Source organism: Stegastes partitus, unplaced genomic scaffold, assembly GCF_000690725.1.
Source record: "Stegastes partitus isolate 25-593 unplaced genomic scaffold, Stegastes_partitus-1.0.2 Scaffold1333, whole genome shotgun sequence".
Taxonomy (NCBI): Eukaryota; Metazoa; Chordata; class Actinopteri; family Pomacentridae; genus Stegastes; species Stegastes partitus.
Genome location: NW_007579064.1, coordinates 110,924 through 127,907, shown reverse-complemented (window position 1 = coordinate 127,907; position 16,984 = coordinate 110,924). Strand labels below are relative to the sequence as shown.

The 16,984-nt window shown below is 45.3% G+C and overlaps 1 protein-coding gene across 3 annotated transcripts in view; it reads left to right on the top strand.

The window, feature by feature from the left end:
* The window catches only part of LOC103369806 (homeodomain-interacting protein kinase 3-like), a 40,001-nt gene that overhangs the window by 14,466 nt on the left and 8,551 nt on the right, over positions 1-16,984 (top strand). For 2 of the 3 annotated variants that reach the window (XM_008298619.1, XM_008298620.1), the window contains exons 5-15: positions 3,381-3,504; positions 7,508-7,627; positions 10,090-10,176; positions 10,263-10,447; positions 10,535-10,688; positions 10,948-11,071; positions 12,763-12,857; positions 13,156-13,310; positions 14,579-14,740; positions 14,819-15,178; positions 16,117-16,278. In XM_008298619.1, the coding sequence (XP_008296841.1) occupies positions 3,381-3,504; positions 7,508-7,627; positions 10,090-10,176; positions 10,263-10,447; positions 10,535-10,688; positions 10,948-11,071; positions 12,763-12,857; positions 13,156-13,310; positions 14,579-14,740; positions 14,819-15,178; positions 16,117-16,278 (1,728 nt within the window). The remainder of the gene's footprint in view (positions 1-3,380; positions 3,505-7,507; positions 7,628-10,089; positions 10,177-10,262; positions 10,448-10,534; positions 10,689-10,947; positions 11,072-12,762; positions 12,858-13,155; positions 13,311-14,578; positions 14,741-14,818; positions 15,179-16,116; positions 16,279-16,984) is intronic. The other variant, XM_008298621.1, reaches the window with a different exon arrangement.

Below are 16,984 nucleotides of genomic sequence, written 5' to 3'. Positions count from 1 at the left end.
TCGTGTTGTTGTTGTTTTTGGGCTGATTTTCCTCTGGGTTGAGTTTAAAGTGCATTTTTATTGCCTCTTGTGTCCAGACGGCTCGTTCTTTGTGCTCAACAAGCATTCGATTAGTGAGCCAGTAAAGACATTTAGCGTTTAGTTTGTTTTTATTTGTCCTGTGCGTTACATTTATCGGAGATTTTATGTTTTGTTTTGGGTACGAACCTGCAGGGATCACCCGTGTTTGGAACCGATGTGCGTTTCCAGTGAAAAATGTGAATCTTCATGTCGAAATTTAGAATACAACAGCAATAACTCTCACTAAAATGGCCCTAATTATTCCTGTTTTACATACCTATTAAGCGACAGCGGGTGCCGTGCATGTGGTGCCGCTCAAACAGCTTTGTGCCTAATAAACATGACATTTTGTTCATTATTTTTATGTCCATTAATGAGAGAGTAACGGAGGTAACATGACATTAATTCTACATTATCATAACTCATTTTGTTTTAGGAGCAAGTTGTGGAGGTTCACCTGTGTTGTTTCATACAGATTATTAGTCATCAAAAGGATCAATAACCAATAATTGAACTGATATAAACTCTACCTACAAACTTAAGCACAAAGCTTGATTAAAAAGCTGTTTATTTCTGTGGCTTTAACGAGACATATTGGGCCCCAGCAGATGCCCTGTGGTGCCGATGTACAGTTCCCTTTTCCTAAAACAGCACAGTACATTGGTTTAAGGTTGTTTTTTTTTTTTTTTTATTTTAGTCTTGAGCAACTCCCTCGTCTGGCCTGAGCTGACTCGTGTGCTGCCGCTGTGCAGTTCCTCCACCAGGGCTGTGAAATCGTCGTCGTTTATTCTTCTGGCTGAGCGTTTAAGTGCACTTTTACTGCTCCTTTGTCCAGATTTAAGACCTCTCACTTTGTCAAAACAGCTTTCTCTTTGTGTCCAAACAGCATTTATTTGTGTGGTCTGACGTCTTTTTTTTTTTTTTTGCTTTGGTCTTGGGGCAAATCCGCCACTTAAAAGTCACTTAGAACAAGGAACACAGCAATCGGTGCTGTGGAGGATTATTCTGTAAACGTTGGAGGCCGTCTTCCCCCAAGGCTCCGGTTTGTTGTTGCATAACTGAACTTCTTCCTCTTCGGGGAGTAATAGGAAATGGCAAAGTGCAATTTCCTCCAGGCCAGGGAGGGCAGAAGGCGGCGGATTTGACGTCTGCGTTTCTGTATGTGCGTGCAGACACACAATCTCTGCGCGCGCACACATCGATCGTAACGCGTTGTGGTCCTGCGTCCAGCCGTCGCCCAGCAACCGTCATCCCCCACCTCCCCCCTCCCGCATGCGGTCGTCACGGCAGCGGTTGTTTTCACGCCACGGCTGCAAGATCACCAGCCCCGTTTGCGCAAGTGGCAAAGTCCGTTTGTTTGGAGAGATTTGTTCTTTGTTGCAGGAAGCCGGCGTGCACGTCACACGGTGTAGTATTTAGTCACAGGGGGGCAGAGTGTCCCGAAACGCTAATTTCTGGCGTTTTCTCAACAATTATGGCGCTCTGAAGTGAATCTCCAGCTGATTTAAATCTAATTTAATACAAGAAATAGGTCAGTGTCATATGAGATGTGAATCCTGTTACCCTCAGACATTCTGAAAACTACAGATGTCCACTCCTCTCACTTTCTAAGAGGCCTCGTCTTCCTCATGAGAAGAAAGGATGATTAAAGACAGTTTTGTTTTTTATTAAGATGTGTTTAAGGCACAAAAGGTTTCTCCTGTAGCTTGATTATGATATAAAAATGGCTAAAACCTTTACAGACAGTTTAATCTGTTGATGAATGCTGCCTAAAACAGATATGCTCTTAGCAGTAAGAATGAGTCGAGCTTCCTGTTTGATCTTTCTGTGTTTATATCTGTGCACATCCTGAGATAAGAACTTTTTGTTTTTACTTCTCATTTAGGTTTAACTGGAAGTGAAATCCAAGGACGGCAGCGTTCTTTGATGTTGAAGCGATAAAACCTTGTTATCGTTCTATTTTCCACGTATATTTAAAACAATCACTGACGTATCGTCTGTCGTGATTAATTTTCTGTTACTCTTGTTTCTACCGTGTTTCAGCACTAATTAGCAAACACGCGGTCCTGTTGCGTTGTTCATTTATACTAGGGTCTGAGCGATTACCAGATCTGATATTCAGCGTTTTTCTAATTGTCTGGTGGTTTTTTTTTAATTTAAAAATGTACTATTTTGCCTCTGATGCAGCCTCTTCGTGCTCCCTACTCTCTGATACGATTGGTTGCGAGTCCTGAGCAATATCCAATCAACACCGAAGGATAAATGTAGAAAACTTGCTGTTTAATTAAACAGATGTAAAATTTTAAAGCAAGATTTTTTATTTGTTGGTTAATGGTCTCTTGATATTGGGATAGTCTAGATATGTTTATGGGTAATACTCCTGTGTAACTGATCAATTATATGAACCGATAAATTGGAAAACAAAGTATATTCATGTTAGTAAATGTATCGTAGCTCAGCTGCAGTACCTGGTTGTTCCACCAGGTGGAGCCTCTTGAGATCGGAGGAGGCGTCACTCAAGTTACTGGCGGCTTTGTGTTAGCAGCAGAGAGCATTGTGGGAGTTTAGCTAGCAACGGGACCACGGCAGAGACTTTTTGATGGTTAATGGTGTCTTTCTTCGATTACTAAGAATTGATGTTGGGATAGTCTGGGCGTGTTAATGGGTAACTGTTTACAGTGTATCTGATCAGATATATGAACCGATAAACCAGAAAACAAAGCATGTTCATGTTAGTAAATGTATTGTAGATCAGCTGTAGTACCTGGTTGTTCCACCAGGTGGAGCCTCACTGTAGAGCATTGTGGGAGTTTAGCTCGCAACGGGCACCATGACAGACTTCTGTGATCGTTAATGACCGCCAGAGCTCCTGTAATCCAGACGAGCCGACAGTGAATGTCGCATATCTGTGATTACACGTCTACGAGGTGCGATACATTAATTTAACGATTTGGTTATTGATTGATGACGCTGCAGACTATCAGTTATTATTAAAATTGTTTAGAATTTGCATTTCTAATATCGACCATGGAAACGCCCTGTCAGTCGACCTCTAGTTTATTCTGCTGCTTTTGTGTTTATAACTCGACGGATGGGTTTGCTGCAGAGCTTCCTGATGTTTGGGGTTTGGTAGACGCTGGAGTTTAAGGTCTCTGTGTAGGAAACACAATGCGAGGTTGCAGCAGTTGTCTATTTTTAGTTTTCAGTTCCACAGAAGCGTTTCGCTGTTGAACCCGTAGACATGCTGTCCTGGTTTTGGATTAATACTTGGACACCAACTCCCCGACGTAACCTTTCCCGCTTGTCTTTTCTCTCCGCAGGGCTCCGGAGATTATTTTGGGCCTGCCATTTTGCGAGGCCATCGACATGTGGTCACTGGGCTGTGTGATAGCCGAGCTCTTCCTGGGCTGGCCTCTTTACCCCGGAGCGCTGGAGTATGACCAGGTAACATTCCTCACACTCGGACCACGGCTACGAGCTGCCGGAGCTGCCCTGAATGCACTCGGAAAGCCAACTTGTTTCACGACATTTTAGGTTTTTCAATTTGAGAAAGTGGGAAATGTGGAATGTTCAAGACTTTCAAGTATGAAAATCACAAGTCCAGCATCTCAAATTATTGGAATGTTAAAAGGATTTACCAAACAGAAATGTCAAAAACATTAGTTTATATTCTCAATGCTTGGTTTTGGGCTCCTTTGCCATGAGTTACTGTAGAATTATGACCATTTCTATGGAGTTAGTGGTACCAGTAGTACCATGGGCAGGAAATCATTTGGGAGCACTTTTGGTCCTGCTGGGAAAGAAAATCGACATCTCTATGAAGCTGGTAGAAGTGTTTAGTGTTCTAAAATCTCCAGGTAGACAGCTGCATTGACTTGATAGAACACTGTTTTTGATTTTTATAAGCCACAATCATTGAAATTAAAACCACAAAAAAGGGTTTAAATATCCATTAAATTCAGCTAGATGAGGAAGTTAGCATCTCCATGAAGCTTGTCAGCAGATGGAAGCATGAAGGGCTGCACTGACTTAATAAAACACTGTTTTGTTTTCGATTTTTTTTTTTAGCCTAAAGCCATGATCATTTAAGTTAAAACCATAAAAACCACGTTGAAATATCCGTTAAATCCCACTGGAAGAGGAAATTAGCGTCTCCATGAAGCTTGTTAGCGGATGGAAGCATGAAGTGTTCCAGAATCTCCAGGTAGACGGCTGCATCGACTCTTTCTTGAGCTTTAAGTGAAAAAGTCTTGAAATATGTGTAGAATATATTCAGCTTTCACTTTGTCTCATAACCGGTGGAAGGTAGTGAACTTTATCTCATGTTTTGACATCGTCTAGTGTTTATGTGCTGAGGAAAAAATCAATCAACTGCTGCAGAACACACACGCCTAACCTCGTTATGCGTCTGTTTTCCCAGCAGCTGAAGCTCACCAGCGCATTCATTAAACGGTTAAACCTTTATTTGTTGTCGCTCGCTGATCTCTCCCTCCCTCTCTCTGTCTCGCTGAGGTCCAACAAATCCAGCATGAAATCCACCTAATGCTAATCTGAGCAGAGTGAATCAGGAAATTGTTCTTGGCAACGTGTGATTATCTTCCCACAGGGTTGCGCGGTCTGAACTGCACAACTGGGACCCTGAGCGGAGTCCCTCGGCGGGGGAGAGGGAGCATGGGAACAGGGCCGCGCCGCGTTCACAGGCCGGCCGCGGACCGTCCCGCGCTCGGCCTGGTTTCAGTTAGCGGCTTCAGAAACTCTGGAACGGCCCGGTGAAAGTGATATCTGGCCCTTTATGGTTATCTGTGAAGCGCCGTTTGCCAAACCAAATGTTTGAGATTGGCTGTACTTCCATTACACAAGCTCCGTCATTAACATTTTTTAAAGCTCGTTTGTTGCTTCGTGTTGGGGACGGAGCCGCTGGCTGATCATCGACATTTTTCTGATTATCTGTGTCGGAGTTTTTAATTGACTGATTATTGGTAAATTAAATGCGCCGATGCAGCCTCCTCTCTCCGTCTTTAGTCTCTCTGTGGTCTCAGAAATGTCTCAAGAAACTCGAGCTGACGCCACAAACCGGGAAGTTAGCTCCTCCCACAGGCTATGCTAACGGCTAGCAGCTAAGGCTATCGGCTAAGTCAGAAGGCAGCCACAGATTCACTGGACCTTAATGTGCAATAACAGTGATGGAACAGTAAAATAATTAGAAAATAGAGAAGATAAACAAAACAAGAGCATCTTAATGTAATAATTTTGTATTTATTATATATAATAAATCTTTAAACATGATTAATTCTTATTTCTGTTGCACAGATTCAGGTATTGTCAACCTTGTTATCGAAGTTATGAATGACAGCATTCTGCTCTCACGTGTTGATAAAACATATTTTTCGTATATCGGTGCCAAATATCGGTTTCCTTGATTACAATCATTGTGCATGTTGTGTTTCTTTGGGAGGCGTCATCATCAGCAGCAGCTCACAGCTCAGCCGTCAGCCGGAGGTAGTGGTTTGTTGCATCGCCGTGCCAGGACACCCTCGTGCACACCGAGCCCCTGAAAGCATGCCGCCCTATGCCAAGGCCCGCTGCAGTTCCCCTCTACACAGCAAAATGTATTTATAAACATAAGCCCGATGCTAGACATGTGCGCACTGGGGCTCGTGCACGCAGACGCCTGCGCACACACACACACACACACACACACACCGGCGGTCAGTGCACCATCAGCAGGTTCTCGGCGGCCGGTCGGCGTGTTTGTTCTAGGCCACGTGCACACACACACACACACACACACACACATCGTATAACCTGCAGCCGTAGGATTGGTCAGGGAGTTTCTGGAGGATGGTGGCGTTCGGACAGAGGAGAGTTTGAGGGACTTTTTCAGGGGAAAGAGTCGAACCACATCTGGGAAATCTGACATATTTTAGAACTGACAAATCAATAAACAAGCATAAAGTGCTCCAAAATGTCCAGGTGGGCAGCTTTGGACTTGATAACGCTTTTGTTTTTTAATTTTCGTGAGCTATAAGCCATAATTTCTAAAATAGCCAGTTGGAAATATCTAACCTACTCCAATGTTTTGATGTGCACTGGTATAGATTTGTCCCTCTGTTCCCTCCTGAAGGAAGTAAACAAAATCTATCAGAATTTGGCAGAACACATACCTGAACCCGTCACCGCCTGATTTCTGTTCGTCACAGAGTTTCTGGAGGACCGTGGTGTTCTGACAGACAAGGCCCAGGGAGTTTGAGGGACTTTTTTGGGGGGAAAAATTCGACCCAGATTTGGGAAATTTGCCATATTTGAGAACTTATAAATCAATAAACAAGTGTAAAGTGCTCTAAAATCTCCAGGTGGACGGCTCTGTTGGCTTTGGACTTGATGAATACCGTTTCATGAGCCATAATCAAAATGAAAGCATAAAAACATGTTTAATTTCTTAAATAAGCTGTAAATATTCAAACCACTCAGGATGTTCCAGTGTTAGGAGATGCACTCGTATAGATTTGTCCCTCTGTCCCCTCCTACAGGAAGTAAACAAAATCCAAACAATCAATCTAAATTTGGCAGAACACATACCTGAACCAGTCACCGCCTGATTTCTGTTCGTCACAGAGTTTCTGGAGGACCGTGGTGTTCTGAGACGGGCTGTCAAGTCGGTCGAGGCCCAGAGAGTTTGAGGGATTTTTTTCTTTTTATGGGAAAAAGTCGACCCAGATCTGGGAAACTTCTGGAGCAGCGTATCAGGACATATTTTAGAACTTACAAATCAATCTGTGGTGGAAACCAGAACTCGATTGCCTTAAAACACGAGAGAAACAACAGATTTTTTTATGGTTTAGCGATTCGGTCCAGCTCAGTCACGGACAGGTCGTGTAGTTCGAGATCTGAACCTTGTCGTGAATGTAGATCAGACTTTCTAGCAGCAAACAAAGTCTTGCCTCGTGAGCATGAGAGAAAAGACTGAAACATTCTCATCCGTCACTTTAGGATCTGTACACAGGGCTCTGTCATCAGCTGAAGAGCATTCAGTAGTTGTTTTTAACTGCTGCTGGCCTCTGACCTCCCTCTGACTGCGTGGTTTATTCACTGCATCCGCCTCGAGCCTGTGAATCGCTCGAGCTATGTCCGTTTGGCAGAGCGGTAAAGGTTGGAGCGCCAGGACTCTCGTATTAAATATCAGGCGACTTACAGATCAGCTCCTGGACGAGCTCCAGCAGAGTATAGCATAAGTTAACGTTGTGTAGGTAATGTGTCACGGTATGTTCTCTGTCGAAAATAGTTTGCGTGCAGGTCCACGTTTGCCGGCGCAAACATCTGCCGAGCTAAACGGATTTAGTAATCGAGCAAAACGAGTTACGTCCAGGTCGATTACTCCTAAGTGTCTGTGACTTTTCCTGTTCATTTTCCTAATCCCTGCCTCTTCCTTCCTGCGTTTCTTGCCCAGATCCGGTACATCTCTCAGACTCAGGGTTTGCCGGCCGAGCAGCTGCTCAAGAAGGGGACCAAGACGTCTCGCTTCTTCTCCAAAGAATCCGACTCTCCGTACGCCTCCTGGAGACTAAAAGTACGCGTGCACACACACACACACACACACACACACACACACACAACGTAGTGTAGAGCTGCAAATGCATATTATTTACACATGTGACACAGATACAGCGGGAGGGGAAGATTTAAAGTGGAAAAAATAGGAGATATGAGGCTGTTTATGCAGGAAATTGTGGGAGGATTGAACCTTCCGACCACAAGAACCGCCCCTGTAGAACCTCTTTTTTTAGAGTTCTTCTTAGGTGAGAAACAAGATCCTAGTCCAGGGTAGTTTCTCCTGAGCGGCCCTGAAAACCTGCTGCACAGGTCTGGACTAGGGATGTTAGCTGCTGTGAATGAATTAAACGGACGTCAAAGAGTACGTTGATCCTTCGCCGTATGACTCTTCTAGTGCATTTAAAGTAATGTTACACAGTTTTGCACACCGTTTGCTGTACAGCTGGGCCCGCCAGGTCCTATCTGTACATGTGAAAGGTGTACATTTCCTCTTTTATCTTTATGGTACTTTTGTATTGCATCTCTCTTTTTATTGTGCTGTGCTTGAATCTAGCCGCTGTAACATGTGAGGGACCCATAAAGCGTTATCTTATCTTAGCCAAGAGGGTAAAAAACATGGGGAACATCAGCAGACAAATACTAAATAAACCACAAATATGCTTAAATACGGTCTTCTGTTCCTCTAGGTATTGCACAGGTGTGGTAGGTAGCGATGTCACACAGGGTTACTCTGAGTAACCATGATGCCTCCTGTTACAAAAGGACAATAACTTCTAATAACTTGTTTAACTGTAAACTAAATGTTATAATTCATCCTACATCCACCCAACTGGTGGAGGCAGATGGCCGTCCCTCCCTGAGCCCGGTTCTGTCGGAGGTTTTCGGTTCCTTCCCACCAGCAGACTGCTGAAGCTTATAGGGAAACCAGATGTTTGGGATTGTTGGGTGTTTCTGCCTTTGTGAAGCGCTATGAGATGACTTGTTGCGCTATACAAATAAAATTGAATTGAGTAGAAATTAAAGTATGCAGTTTGTTTAACACTGAAATGACCCCTTGTGGTTGGACTCCAGGTCGTCCAGTGTTGGGAAGCAGAGAGCATTATGGGGCTTTAGCTAGCAAGGGGCCACCATGAAAAGAGGTCTGTGGAGGTTCACGGCTTCCAGCTGAAGCTCCCGTAATCAAGACCAGCCAGAGTCGCCTTAGACAGTTTTTCAAGAGCTGAAGTTGCGAATGTTACGTCTACTGTGGGCAGGTCCAAGTTGACCGAGCAAAGGGCCGCCATGACAGAGTCTTCTGTGGCGGTTAACCCTTTCAGCACTGAGTAACTTTGGCTTGACACACCCCTTCAACACGTCTTCGTCCCGGGAATGCTGCTAGTGGTTAGCGGCAAATACGCTAGAGAATAGCAGCATTAGCGTACCCTAGAAAACAGCGTATCGCCCAGTTTGCTGCGTAGTTTTCTCAGGCAGGAGCGTGACGGCTCGTTACTCTGCCGCTGGCGAGAACCCCATATGCAATTATTGTCATTATTTAATGACTGAATCTCTTGTTCACATGCGGGGATTCCCACTGATAGCCAATCAAAATGAATGTAACAGGAAGTCGCCGTAGCGCTTATAGCAAGCTGTAGTGTTAAAGGGTTAATGCCTCTGTTCAGAGCTCACATAAGCTCGATGAACCCGAGTCAACTAGAGTTCCTACAACTGAGCAGCTTGTGTGTGGTTATGAATGTCCTGATCATGTAGAATAAAATCTGCTGCAGTTCCTTTTAGCCATTAGTCGATTATTTATTGATAATGCTGCCGAGTGTTTAAGAAGATTCCTCGTTTCGACTCTGCTTGGTTAATTTTTTTTTCAGCCTTCTTTCCAACGCCGCTAACGAACCTCCATTGGACACTGAGCTTTGTTCGTTAACTCTCTATTTGGAGCGTTTGACGTTGAAGCTGATGCAGTGGAAGCAGAAAGGCCCGATCACGGGTTTGTTCCTGTAAATGTTTGCTTCCTCCTCAAAGTTCCTGCAGTGGAAAGCTGCCTGTTTATTGGAAATTGAAGTGAAAGTCCTCGTTGCGAGAGAGGGGGGAAAAAAGTACGAAGTGGCAGCACATTCCCGATAGGAAACAGCTGCGTGAGCTTTTCAAAACAGGCCAAAGCCAGCGAACCCCGAGGAAAGCTCAGGGAAATGTGAACCTGTGTTTAGACTACCTGCCGAGCGCACTCTAAATAAAGCTCAGATGAACCTAAAGCCTAATATTTATCTCCACGTGAACTTTCCAGCAAAAACGCCGTCGGAACACTTTGAGCACGCAAAGTCCGCTCAGGCTACCGGTGTATGTTTTATCCAACGCCGTGACCTTTCCGTTCCTTCTCGTCGAAACAAATCCAGTCGTAAACTTCAAAGTCGCAGACATGCAAATGCAGAAACGTTCGCTGGCTATCCTTCCAGACTGTTTATCCTAATGTTCCTGTTTCTCCTCCAGACGACAGAAGAGCACGAGAAAGAGACGGGGCTTAAATCCAAAGAGGCCAGAAAGTACATCTTCAGCTGTCTGGATGACATAGCACACGTGAGTTTCTAACCAGAACAAAAACAAAAATCAAACCTCTTCACATACGTTCAACCTTTAATGTGCTTCTCGCAACCTCTCACCAGGTGAACTTGGTGCTGACTCCCGATAACGGCGACATGCAGGCAGAGAAAGCAGACCGACGGGAGTTCGTATCTCTGCTGAAGAGCATGCTGCTGATCGACGCCGAGGACAGAACCGTTCCCTCCAGCGTCCTGGGCCACCCCTTCCTCACCATGACCCACCTGCTGGACTACCCCCACAGCAGCCAGTAAGCCTCGGCAACACCTGTTCTCTGTTCTCTAACCGTGCAGAACGATGACCATCGTTTTCTTTTCGCTCCTTCCTCCCTTCCCAGCGTGCAGTCGTCTTTCCGCATCATGGACATGTGCCACAGTCGGCCCAGCAACGCGGTCTTCGACGCCCTCAACCAGAACACCATTCACTTCTCCAGGCCGGCCGCCTCCTCCGGCCTCCCTCTGGGCTACAGCAACATACCAGTCCACACTCAGGTCTGCACGGCTATAAAAAGACAACCACAACACCGTCTCTCTCATACAGCATAAATAAATGCCTCTAAATGTGTCTCGTGTTGTGGTGGTGTTTCTGTTGACCCGACGTCGCCCCCTTCAGGAGGGAATGTTGGTTAGCGTCACCACAGTTCTGCTATTTCTGTCACGTGTGTCATCCTCAGTCATTGTGGGAGTCTTTGTTTTGCCTCTCGTCTTCGTCGTTCACTTCATTTCCTCCCGATATCTTTCCCCCCTGCAGGCGATAACCCAGTCGGCTCCCTCAGTGTTGCATCCTGGGATAGCGCTGACGACGGGGAGCGGTCAGTTCGGCTGCAGCGACTCGTTTCCACCGGCCCTTCTGCTCTGTCCTCCTGCCATGCAAGGTGAGTGCACTGTACAGAACTGTTTTTTTTTATAAGTTCACCCTCTGAATCTCCAAGCGAGGCATATTTTTTTTGCTCCAGTCACATTTTTCCTCACTGTGGGCTCATTTTTCACTGCTACAGAAAGTCCAGCACCAAAAACGAGTCGTGCACAATAGTGGAAAACATTAGGGAGACAAAAGTAGAAATTCCTGGAGAAACCTAGAATGAACATGTGTTACGTTGTCCTCAGGTGTTAACCGTACTCGTTGTCAATAAATAATCGATTAATCGCTAAAACAAACTGCAGGGATATTCACAACCACAGACACGCCACACAGGCTGCTCAGTTGTAGGAACTCTAGTTGACTCGGGTCCATTGAGATTACGTCGGCTCTGATCAGAGGCATTAACCGCCACAGAAGTCTTTGCCATGGTGGCCTCTCGCTCGGTTAACCTGCCCATACAGGACCTAACATTCACAACAAAAGCGACTCAACTTTATTGGCTTTTCTTCTCTAGAGAAACTGTCCTATTCCCCGTTTACACGTAGCTAAAACGATCACGTCTGGAAACTTTGGAAAAACTCCGTCTTTGCGTGTAGACAGGAGGAGACGGAGTTTGACGTCATCAGTGTGCGACTAAAGTGTCATGTGTGTGCGACCATGTTTACAGTCTGGCTACGTCCATATATGGACTGACATGTTTACAGTCAGTGTTTTACTCGTTGTGTCTCTAACACCACATGTAGGAGCAGCTCCACTTCTCCGTCGGTCCAAACAAACCACCCTCGTGCCGTTATCGTGGAAGTGACAGGAAGTAATCTGTGCCGTTCGTTGTAGTGTTTATTTCCAGGATTCTGATTAGCTAGCGTGGCTTCATGCTTCTCGTCACACTGCCCCCTGTAGGTCTGGCAGCTCATAGCAGCTCTTAACAACATGTTCATGCAGATTTATGTGAACAAAGATTTTTTTTTTTGGAAAACGTAGATCCGTTTTTGTGAATACCAACTACGTGTAGACGTGGCCTCAGACGACTCTGGCTAATCTTGATTACGGGAGCTTCAGCTGGAAGCCGTGAACCTCCACAGATGTCTTTGTCATGGTGGCCCATGGTGACTGTTGGAGACTATTTACTGTTCACATTTTTACAAACTCTGCATTTTTCACACGACTGTAGAAACTTGTTTCACCGTGCTGAACGTGTCCTCAGACAAAAACAGTACTCAGTTTTCTTTAGCCATGATGCGTTTAGTTTTATTGCTCAAATTTGTTTTATTTTCCTCAGTTCCTACGTAGTTTTTGCTCTCTGCTTTGTGTAGACACTGCCTGCACCTCAGCTCAGTTCTTATCATGTGACGGCTGATCGACCCGACTCTGTTATGGCTTCTTAGTCGGGCAGAGGAGTTCAGAACTTTGTTTTACAGCATCTGGTTTATGGCAAAATCTTAAACGAGACGCGTGTGATTGTGATATTAATTAACTGTCTTGACCCAAAATGTTGCACGATTCATTCCAAGACTTTCAGAAAGCTGGAATTCAGGTGTTTGTCTTTGTTTTTACAGCTTCTTTCTCCGACAAATGTTATAATTGTGACTATTTGTTTGAACCTTTTTTACATTGCCAGTGGAACCAAGATGCCGTTAAATCTACTCTGCATTCACAGACTTTTCAGTTGCGTAACTAACAGATGGTTCTGTTCTTCTTTTACAGGTAACCTTAATCAACCAGCTGGGTATTCTGTCCCCATGGTAACTCAGGCCCCTCCCATACAGCCCCTACCAGTGAGGCCAGGTGTCATCGCTCAGGTAAGATTCACTGAGTTAAGGGATGAATCGTTCCACCTTCTGGGATAGTTCTACCTTCATGCTGTGAATGTTCCAGAGGTCCAGGTCCTTGAAGTCCACGGAGGAGGGTCCTAGAACCTGACTTCAAGGACCTGGAACTCTGGAACATTCACAGCATGAAGGCAGAACAAAAACCCGTTTTCTTGCTAGGCTTTTCTTGGACTAAACCTCCTCTCAGAGCGTGTCCACTGCAGATCCGTACACATGACGGATCATAATAGCATCAGGGATCTGACTGCTCTCCTCCCCCGTCCTGCAGCAGGCCTGGTCCAGTCGGGGGCAGCAGCTCCTCGTCCCAGCAGCCTGGCAGCCCATGACTCCCGTGGGTCCTCCTCCATCCCACCCGCCTCCACCGCCTCCATCCTCCCTCACCAGCGACACCACGGCCGGCCCGCAGAGGATCAGCGACTGGGGGTGAGTCACCCAGCTCTGAGTCACCCACAGCTCAAGTCTGGAAAATCCCAGTTAGCGGGACTTGGTGGTGCTGTTTTGTTTTTTTTTTCCTGTTGCGTCCTGTGTGGAAATGTGCGCTGAAATAACCCGGTTATTTCTGGGAAATACCACATTACATATAAAATGGTGGTTGTAATGTTATTCTAGGGTTCTGGTCATTAATTATAACGTGGTCGGAGCACGTTTAAGGTTCCTGTTGCGCTGTTGAAAATGGGAGGTGACGTGCAAATGCATTTATTTAACTGAAGCGATGGAACACGCCGAGTGTAACTGAGTATTTCATCAGAGTGACTTCGGCCTTTCATATCCAGGGGAACGATGGGCCACAGAATGTATGGAGATGGAGGATGTGTCGGCTAATACGTCACCAGCGTTACATAACTGAAATAACCAAAGACAGAAAACATGCAGAACCTTTGTACTGGTTGACCCAGAGGAGGGTCCAGATTGATCACTTTAATGGACTTTTTCCATCATTTCTGAGCCTCAGAACTTCATCAGTACAGCAGATAGACACATGACATTTAGGAGGAAGAACACATCTGGGTTCTGCTAGAACCTGACACCAGATCAGTTCTACATCCATCCAGGTGTCACAGTCCAGCACTAAACCTGGTTTCATTAGGCGCACTACTTCTTTTGTAATCATTTGGACAATTTTCATGTCATTCTGAAACCTTTCATTATTTCAGACACATTTTAAGCCATTGTGGACCATTTTTAAGTCGTGCTGGATACATTTGGAATTATTCTGGACAATTGGAGCCATTTTGACAAATTTCTGAGGATTTTAGAATCATTGTTGGCAATTTTTAAAATTATTTTAAGTCATTTTGGATAATTTCTGAGTAATTGTGGACAAATCTAAAGCCATTTTGGTACATATTCTTTGTCATTGTGAACCTGATTGTGTCAGTTTTACAAATTTAGAAAAATATTGGAAAATCCTGATTTATTTTCAGGCTCAAACGATGAAATGAATGAAAAAAAAAAAACAAACAATCGATGTCTGGAGCCTCCTTTATTGTTAAAAATGTTAAAAATATTCATAGTGTGAAGGTAAAAATTTGTCAGACAGTTTTGAAAAAGCAGATTTTGAGGGCGTCAGGAGGGAGCTTCTTTCAGATTTAGTTGGTTTTCAGATATTCAGGTCGTACGACTACACAGAGACCACTTCATCGCTCTCTCATTCGGAGGTCTCAGGAAACTTTTCCATCGTGTGTCAACAGGAAAGTTCGTCCCCACAGCAGCCACTACAACGCAGTGATGCAGCAGCCGCTCCTGACCAATCAGATGCCGGCTCTCTCCGCTCACCAGCCAATCAACATCGGCATAGCTCATGTGGTGTGGCCTCAGCCGGCCAATAAGAGGAACCGACACGGTCACAACAGGTGAGACTCTGCTCCTTTGAGGTCAAACTGCCCTGATGCTCTGTTTATGTCTAATACGATAATTATTCTGATTTAAAGGAACCTGTCCCACCCCAGCAACATCCACATATCGGCGTGTCGGACCCCCAAAATGGCCGACGTTGTTGGGCAGGCGGTGGCGGGGCGGGAGGAGCCTCAGAGGACGGCGCCGCTGGTGGAAACCCGGCAGCCGGAAGTTCAGAACACGGACGAGGAGGAAGACGACACAGAGGAGGAGGTGAGCTGCTTCAAGGAGGCGGCGCCGGGCGGCAATCTGTCGCGGCAGCAGCAGCGAGACGTGGCGGTCCTGATGGGCGACACGCCGAGCCCGGCGGCCAGCGTGATCAGCATCCGGAGCGACCTGACCGACGCCGAGGACGAGAGGGGGGATGAAGACCCTCAGCGGTGCCGTCTGAACGAGTGAGTGGGACGCAGCCGGAGAGCCAAGATTATGTCAAGAAGCTTCTGTGAACCTGCAGCTTCTGCCTTTCAGAGCCGATATGCTGCTGTTTTCTGACATTCTGTTCTATTTAACAAACCAGTCGCAGAAAACATACGTTAAGTGTGCTGCTTTGGATCTGATTGGTCACACATCACGAGCAAAACACTGAAAAATACCCAAATAATTCACTTGTTGGTGTCTGTGCAGCTGGAACGTATTTAGCTCATGTTGCTAGGCTAAGGCTAAGAGGTTAGCTGTGCCTCTTAGCCTGCAGCTAGCGAATCTGGAGCACTATAGCATCTTTCTAACGTAATAACTTAAACAAGCTGTTATGCTATAAAAAAAAAAAAAGCCAGAATAATTCACTTATTGGTGTCAGTGCAGCTGGAGCTTAATTTGCTAAAAGTGCGAGGCTAAAGCTGTCACTGAGAGGTTAGTTGTGCCTTTTAGCCTGCAGCTAGCGCTATCTGGAGTACTGTAACATATTTATAAAATAAAGTTTTAGATGTACAACCTGCAAGAACATGAACAAAAGGCTCAGCAACCTCCACAAATCGGGACATTGGCTACTTTCACAGTGGCTAAGGCTATGCTAACGACTAGCGGCGACGACCCTGAAACAGTGTCTGGAAAACAGTAACTAAAACTGCTTGAAGATCTGGACGTTAGCGGGCAATAGAAGTGACGGAACAGTTGAAAATTAACAAAGCAGGAGATAGACTGTTGTAAAGGAGAGTGTTCTAGCGTCACGTGATGCTATCGCGTCTATTCAGGAATAGTAATCCTTATCGATGAGGAAGTCTGCTTATGAATGACAGGATCCCTGCTATCAGACGCTGATCGGTATCGGCCCGGCGGACGTGTGCTGGCGAGGCGTGGACGGTCTGATGGTGATAAAGTGTGTGTGTGTCTGCAGGTGTAAGGAGGAGTGTGTGTGTGAGGCCTGCAGAAACACCAGCGTGTCCATGGAGAGAGTGTGTTCCCTGAGCAGCCCCGACAGCAGCCTCAGCACCAGCTCGTTCGCCTCCAACTCGCTCCAGTCCAGCCCGTCGGTCTCCCCGTGCAAGAGGTCCAACAGGTAGGAAACCGCTCCCCAAAGATCTCCTCAGAACCAGCTGACTCTTCATCCACAGTAACTTTATTCAATGAGGCAGAGTTTTTAGAGTTGAAGTACATAGACGAGGGTCCAACTTTCATCATTTCTGAACCTCAGAGCTTCATAAGTAAAGCAGACAAATGAAATCTAACAATCTCTGTTAGAACCAAGTAACCAAGAAAATGATTCTGCCACAGAGTGAATCCTGTCTGTAGGTGGTTCTGATAGGTTCTGGAGGTAAAATGGTCCTTACGTTGTCTAGAAGTGGTTCTGACCAACCGCCATCACACAAACTGTTGAAACTGACTAAAAAAAGTGTTAAACAAATTACACAGCTTTGTTAAAATGAAATGAAAGTTGTCCAATGTTACACACAAAACTCAAGTTAATCAAAATTACTCAGAATTTGACAGAAACAGTTAAACTTTGTCCAAAGTGACTCAGAAATGTGTTTCTGGGTTAAAATGGGACCTTTTATTTGTAGTAACTTGTAAAAAGTGTCCAAAAATACTTAGTTTTCCAGAATGACACTAAAAGCAGCTAAAATGACCAGAAATGTGTCCAGTGGTGACTCAACATTAGACTGAAGTGACTCAGATTGTTGAAGATCACTGAGAAACTGTCCAGAAAGACCCGATTGGTTCTGGAGGTAAAACGGTCCTTCCATTGTCCAGAACTGGTTCTGACC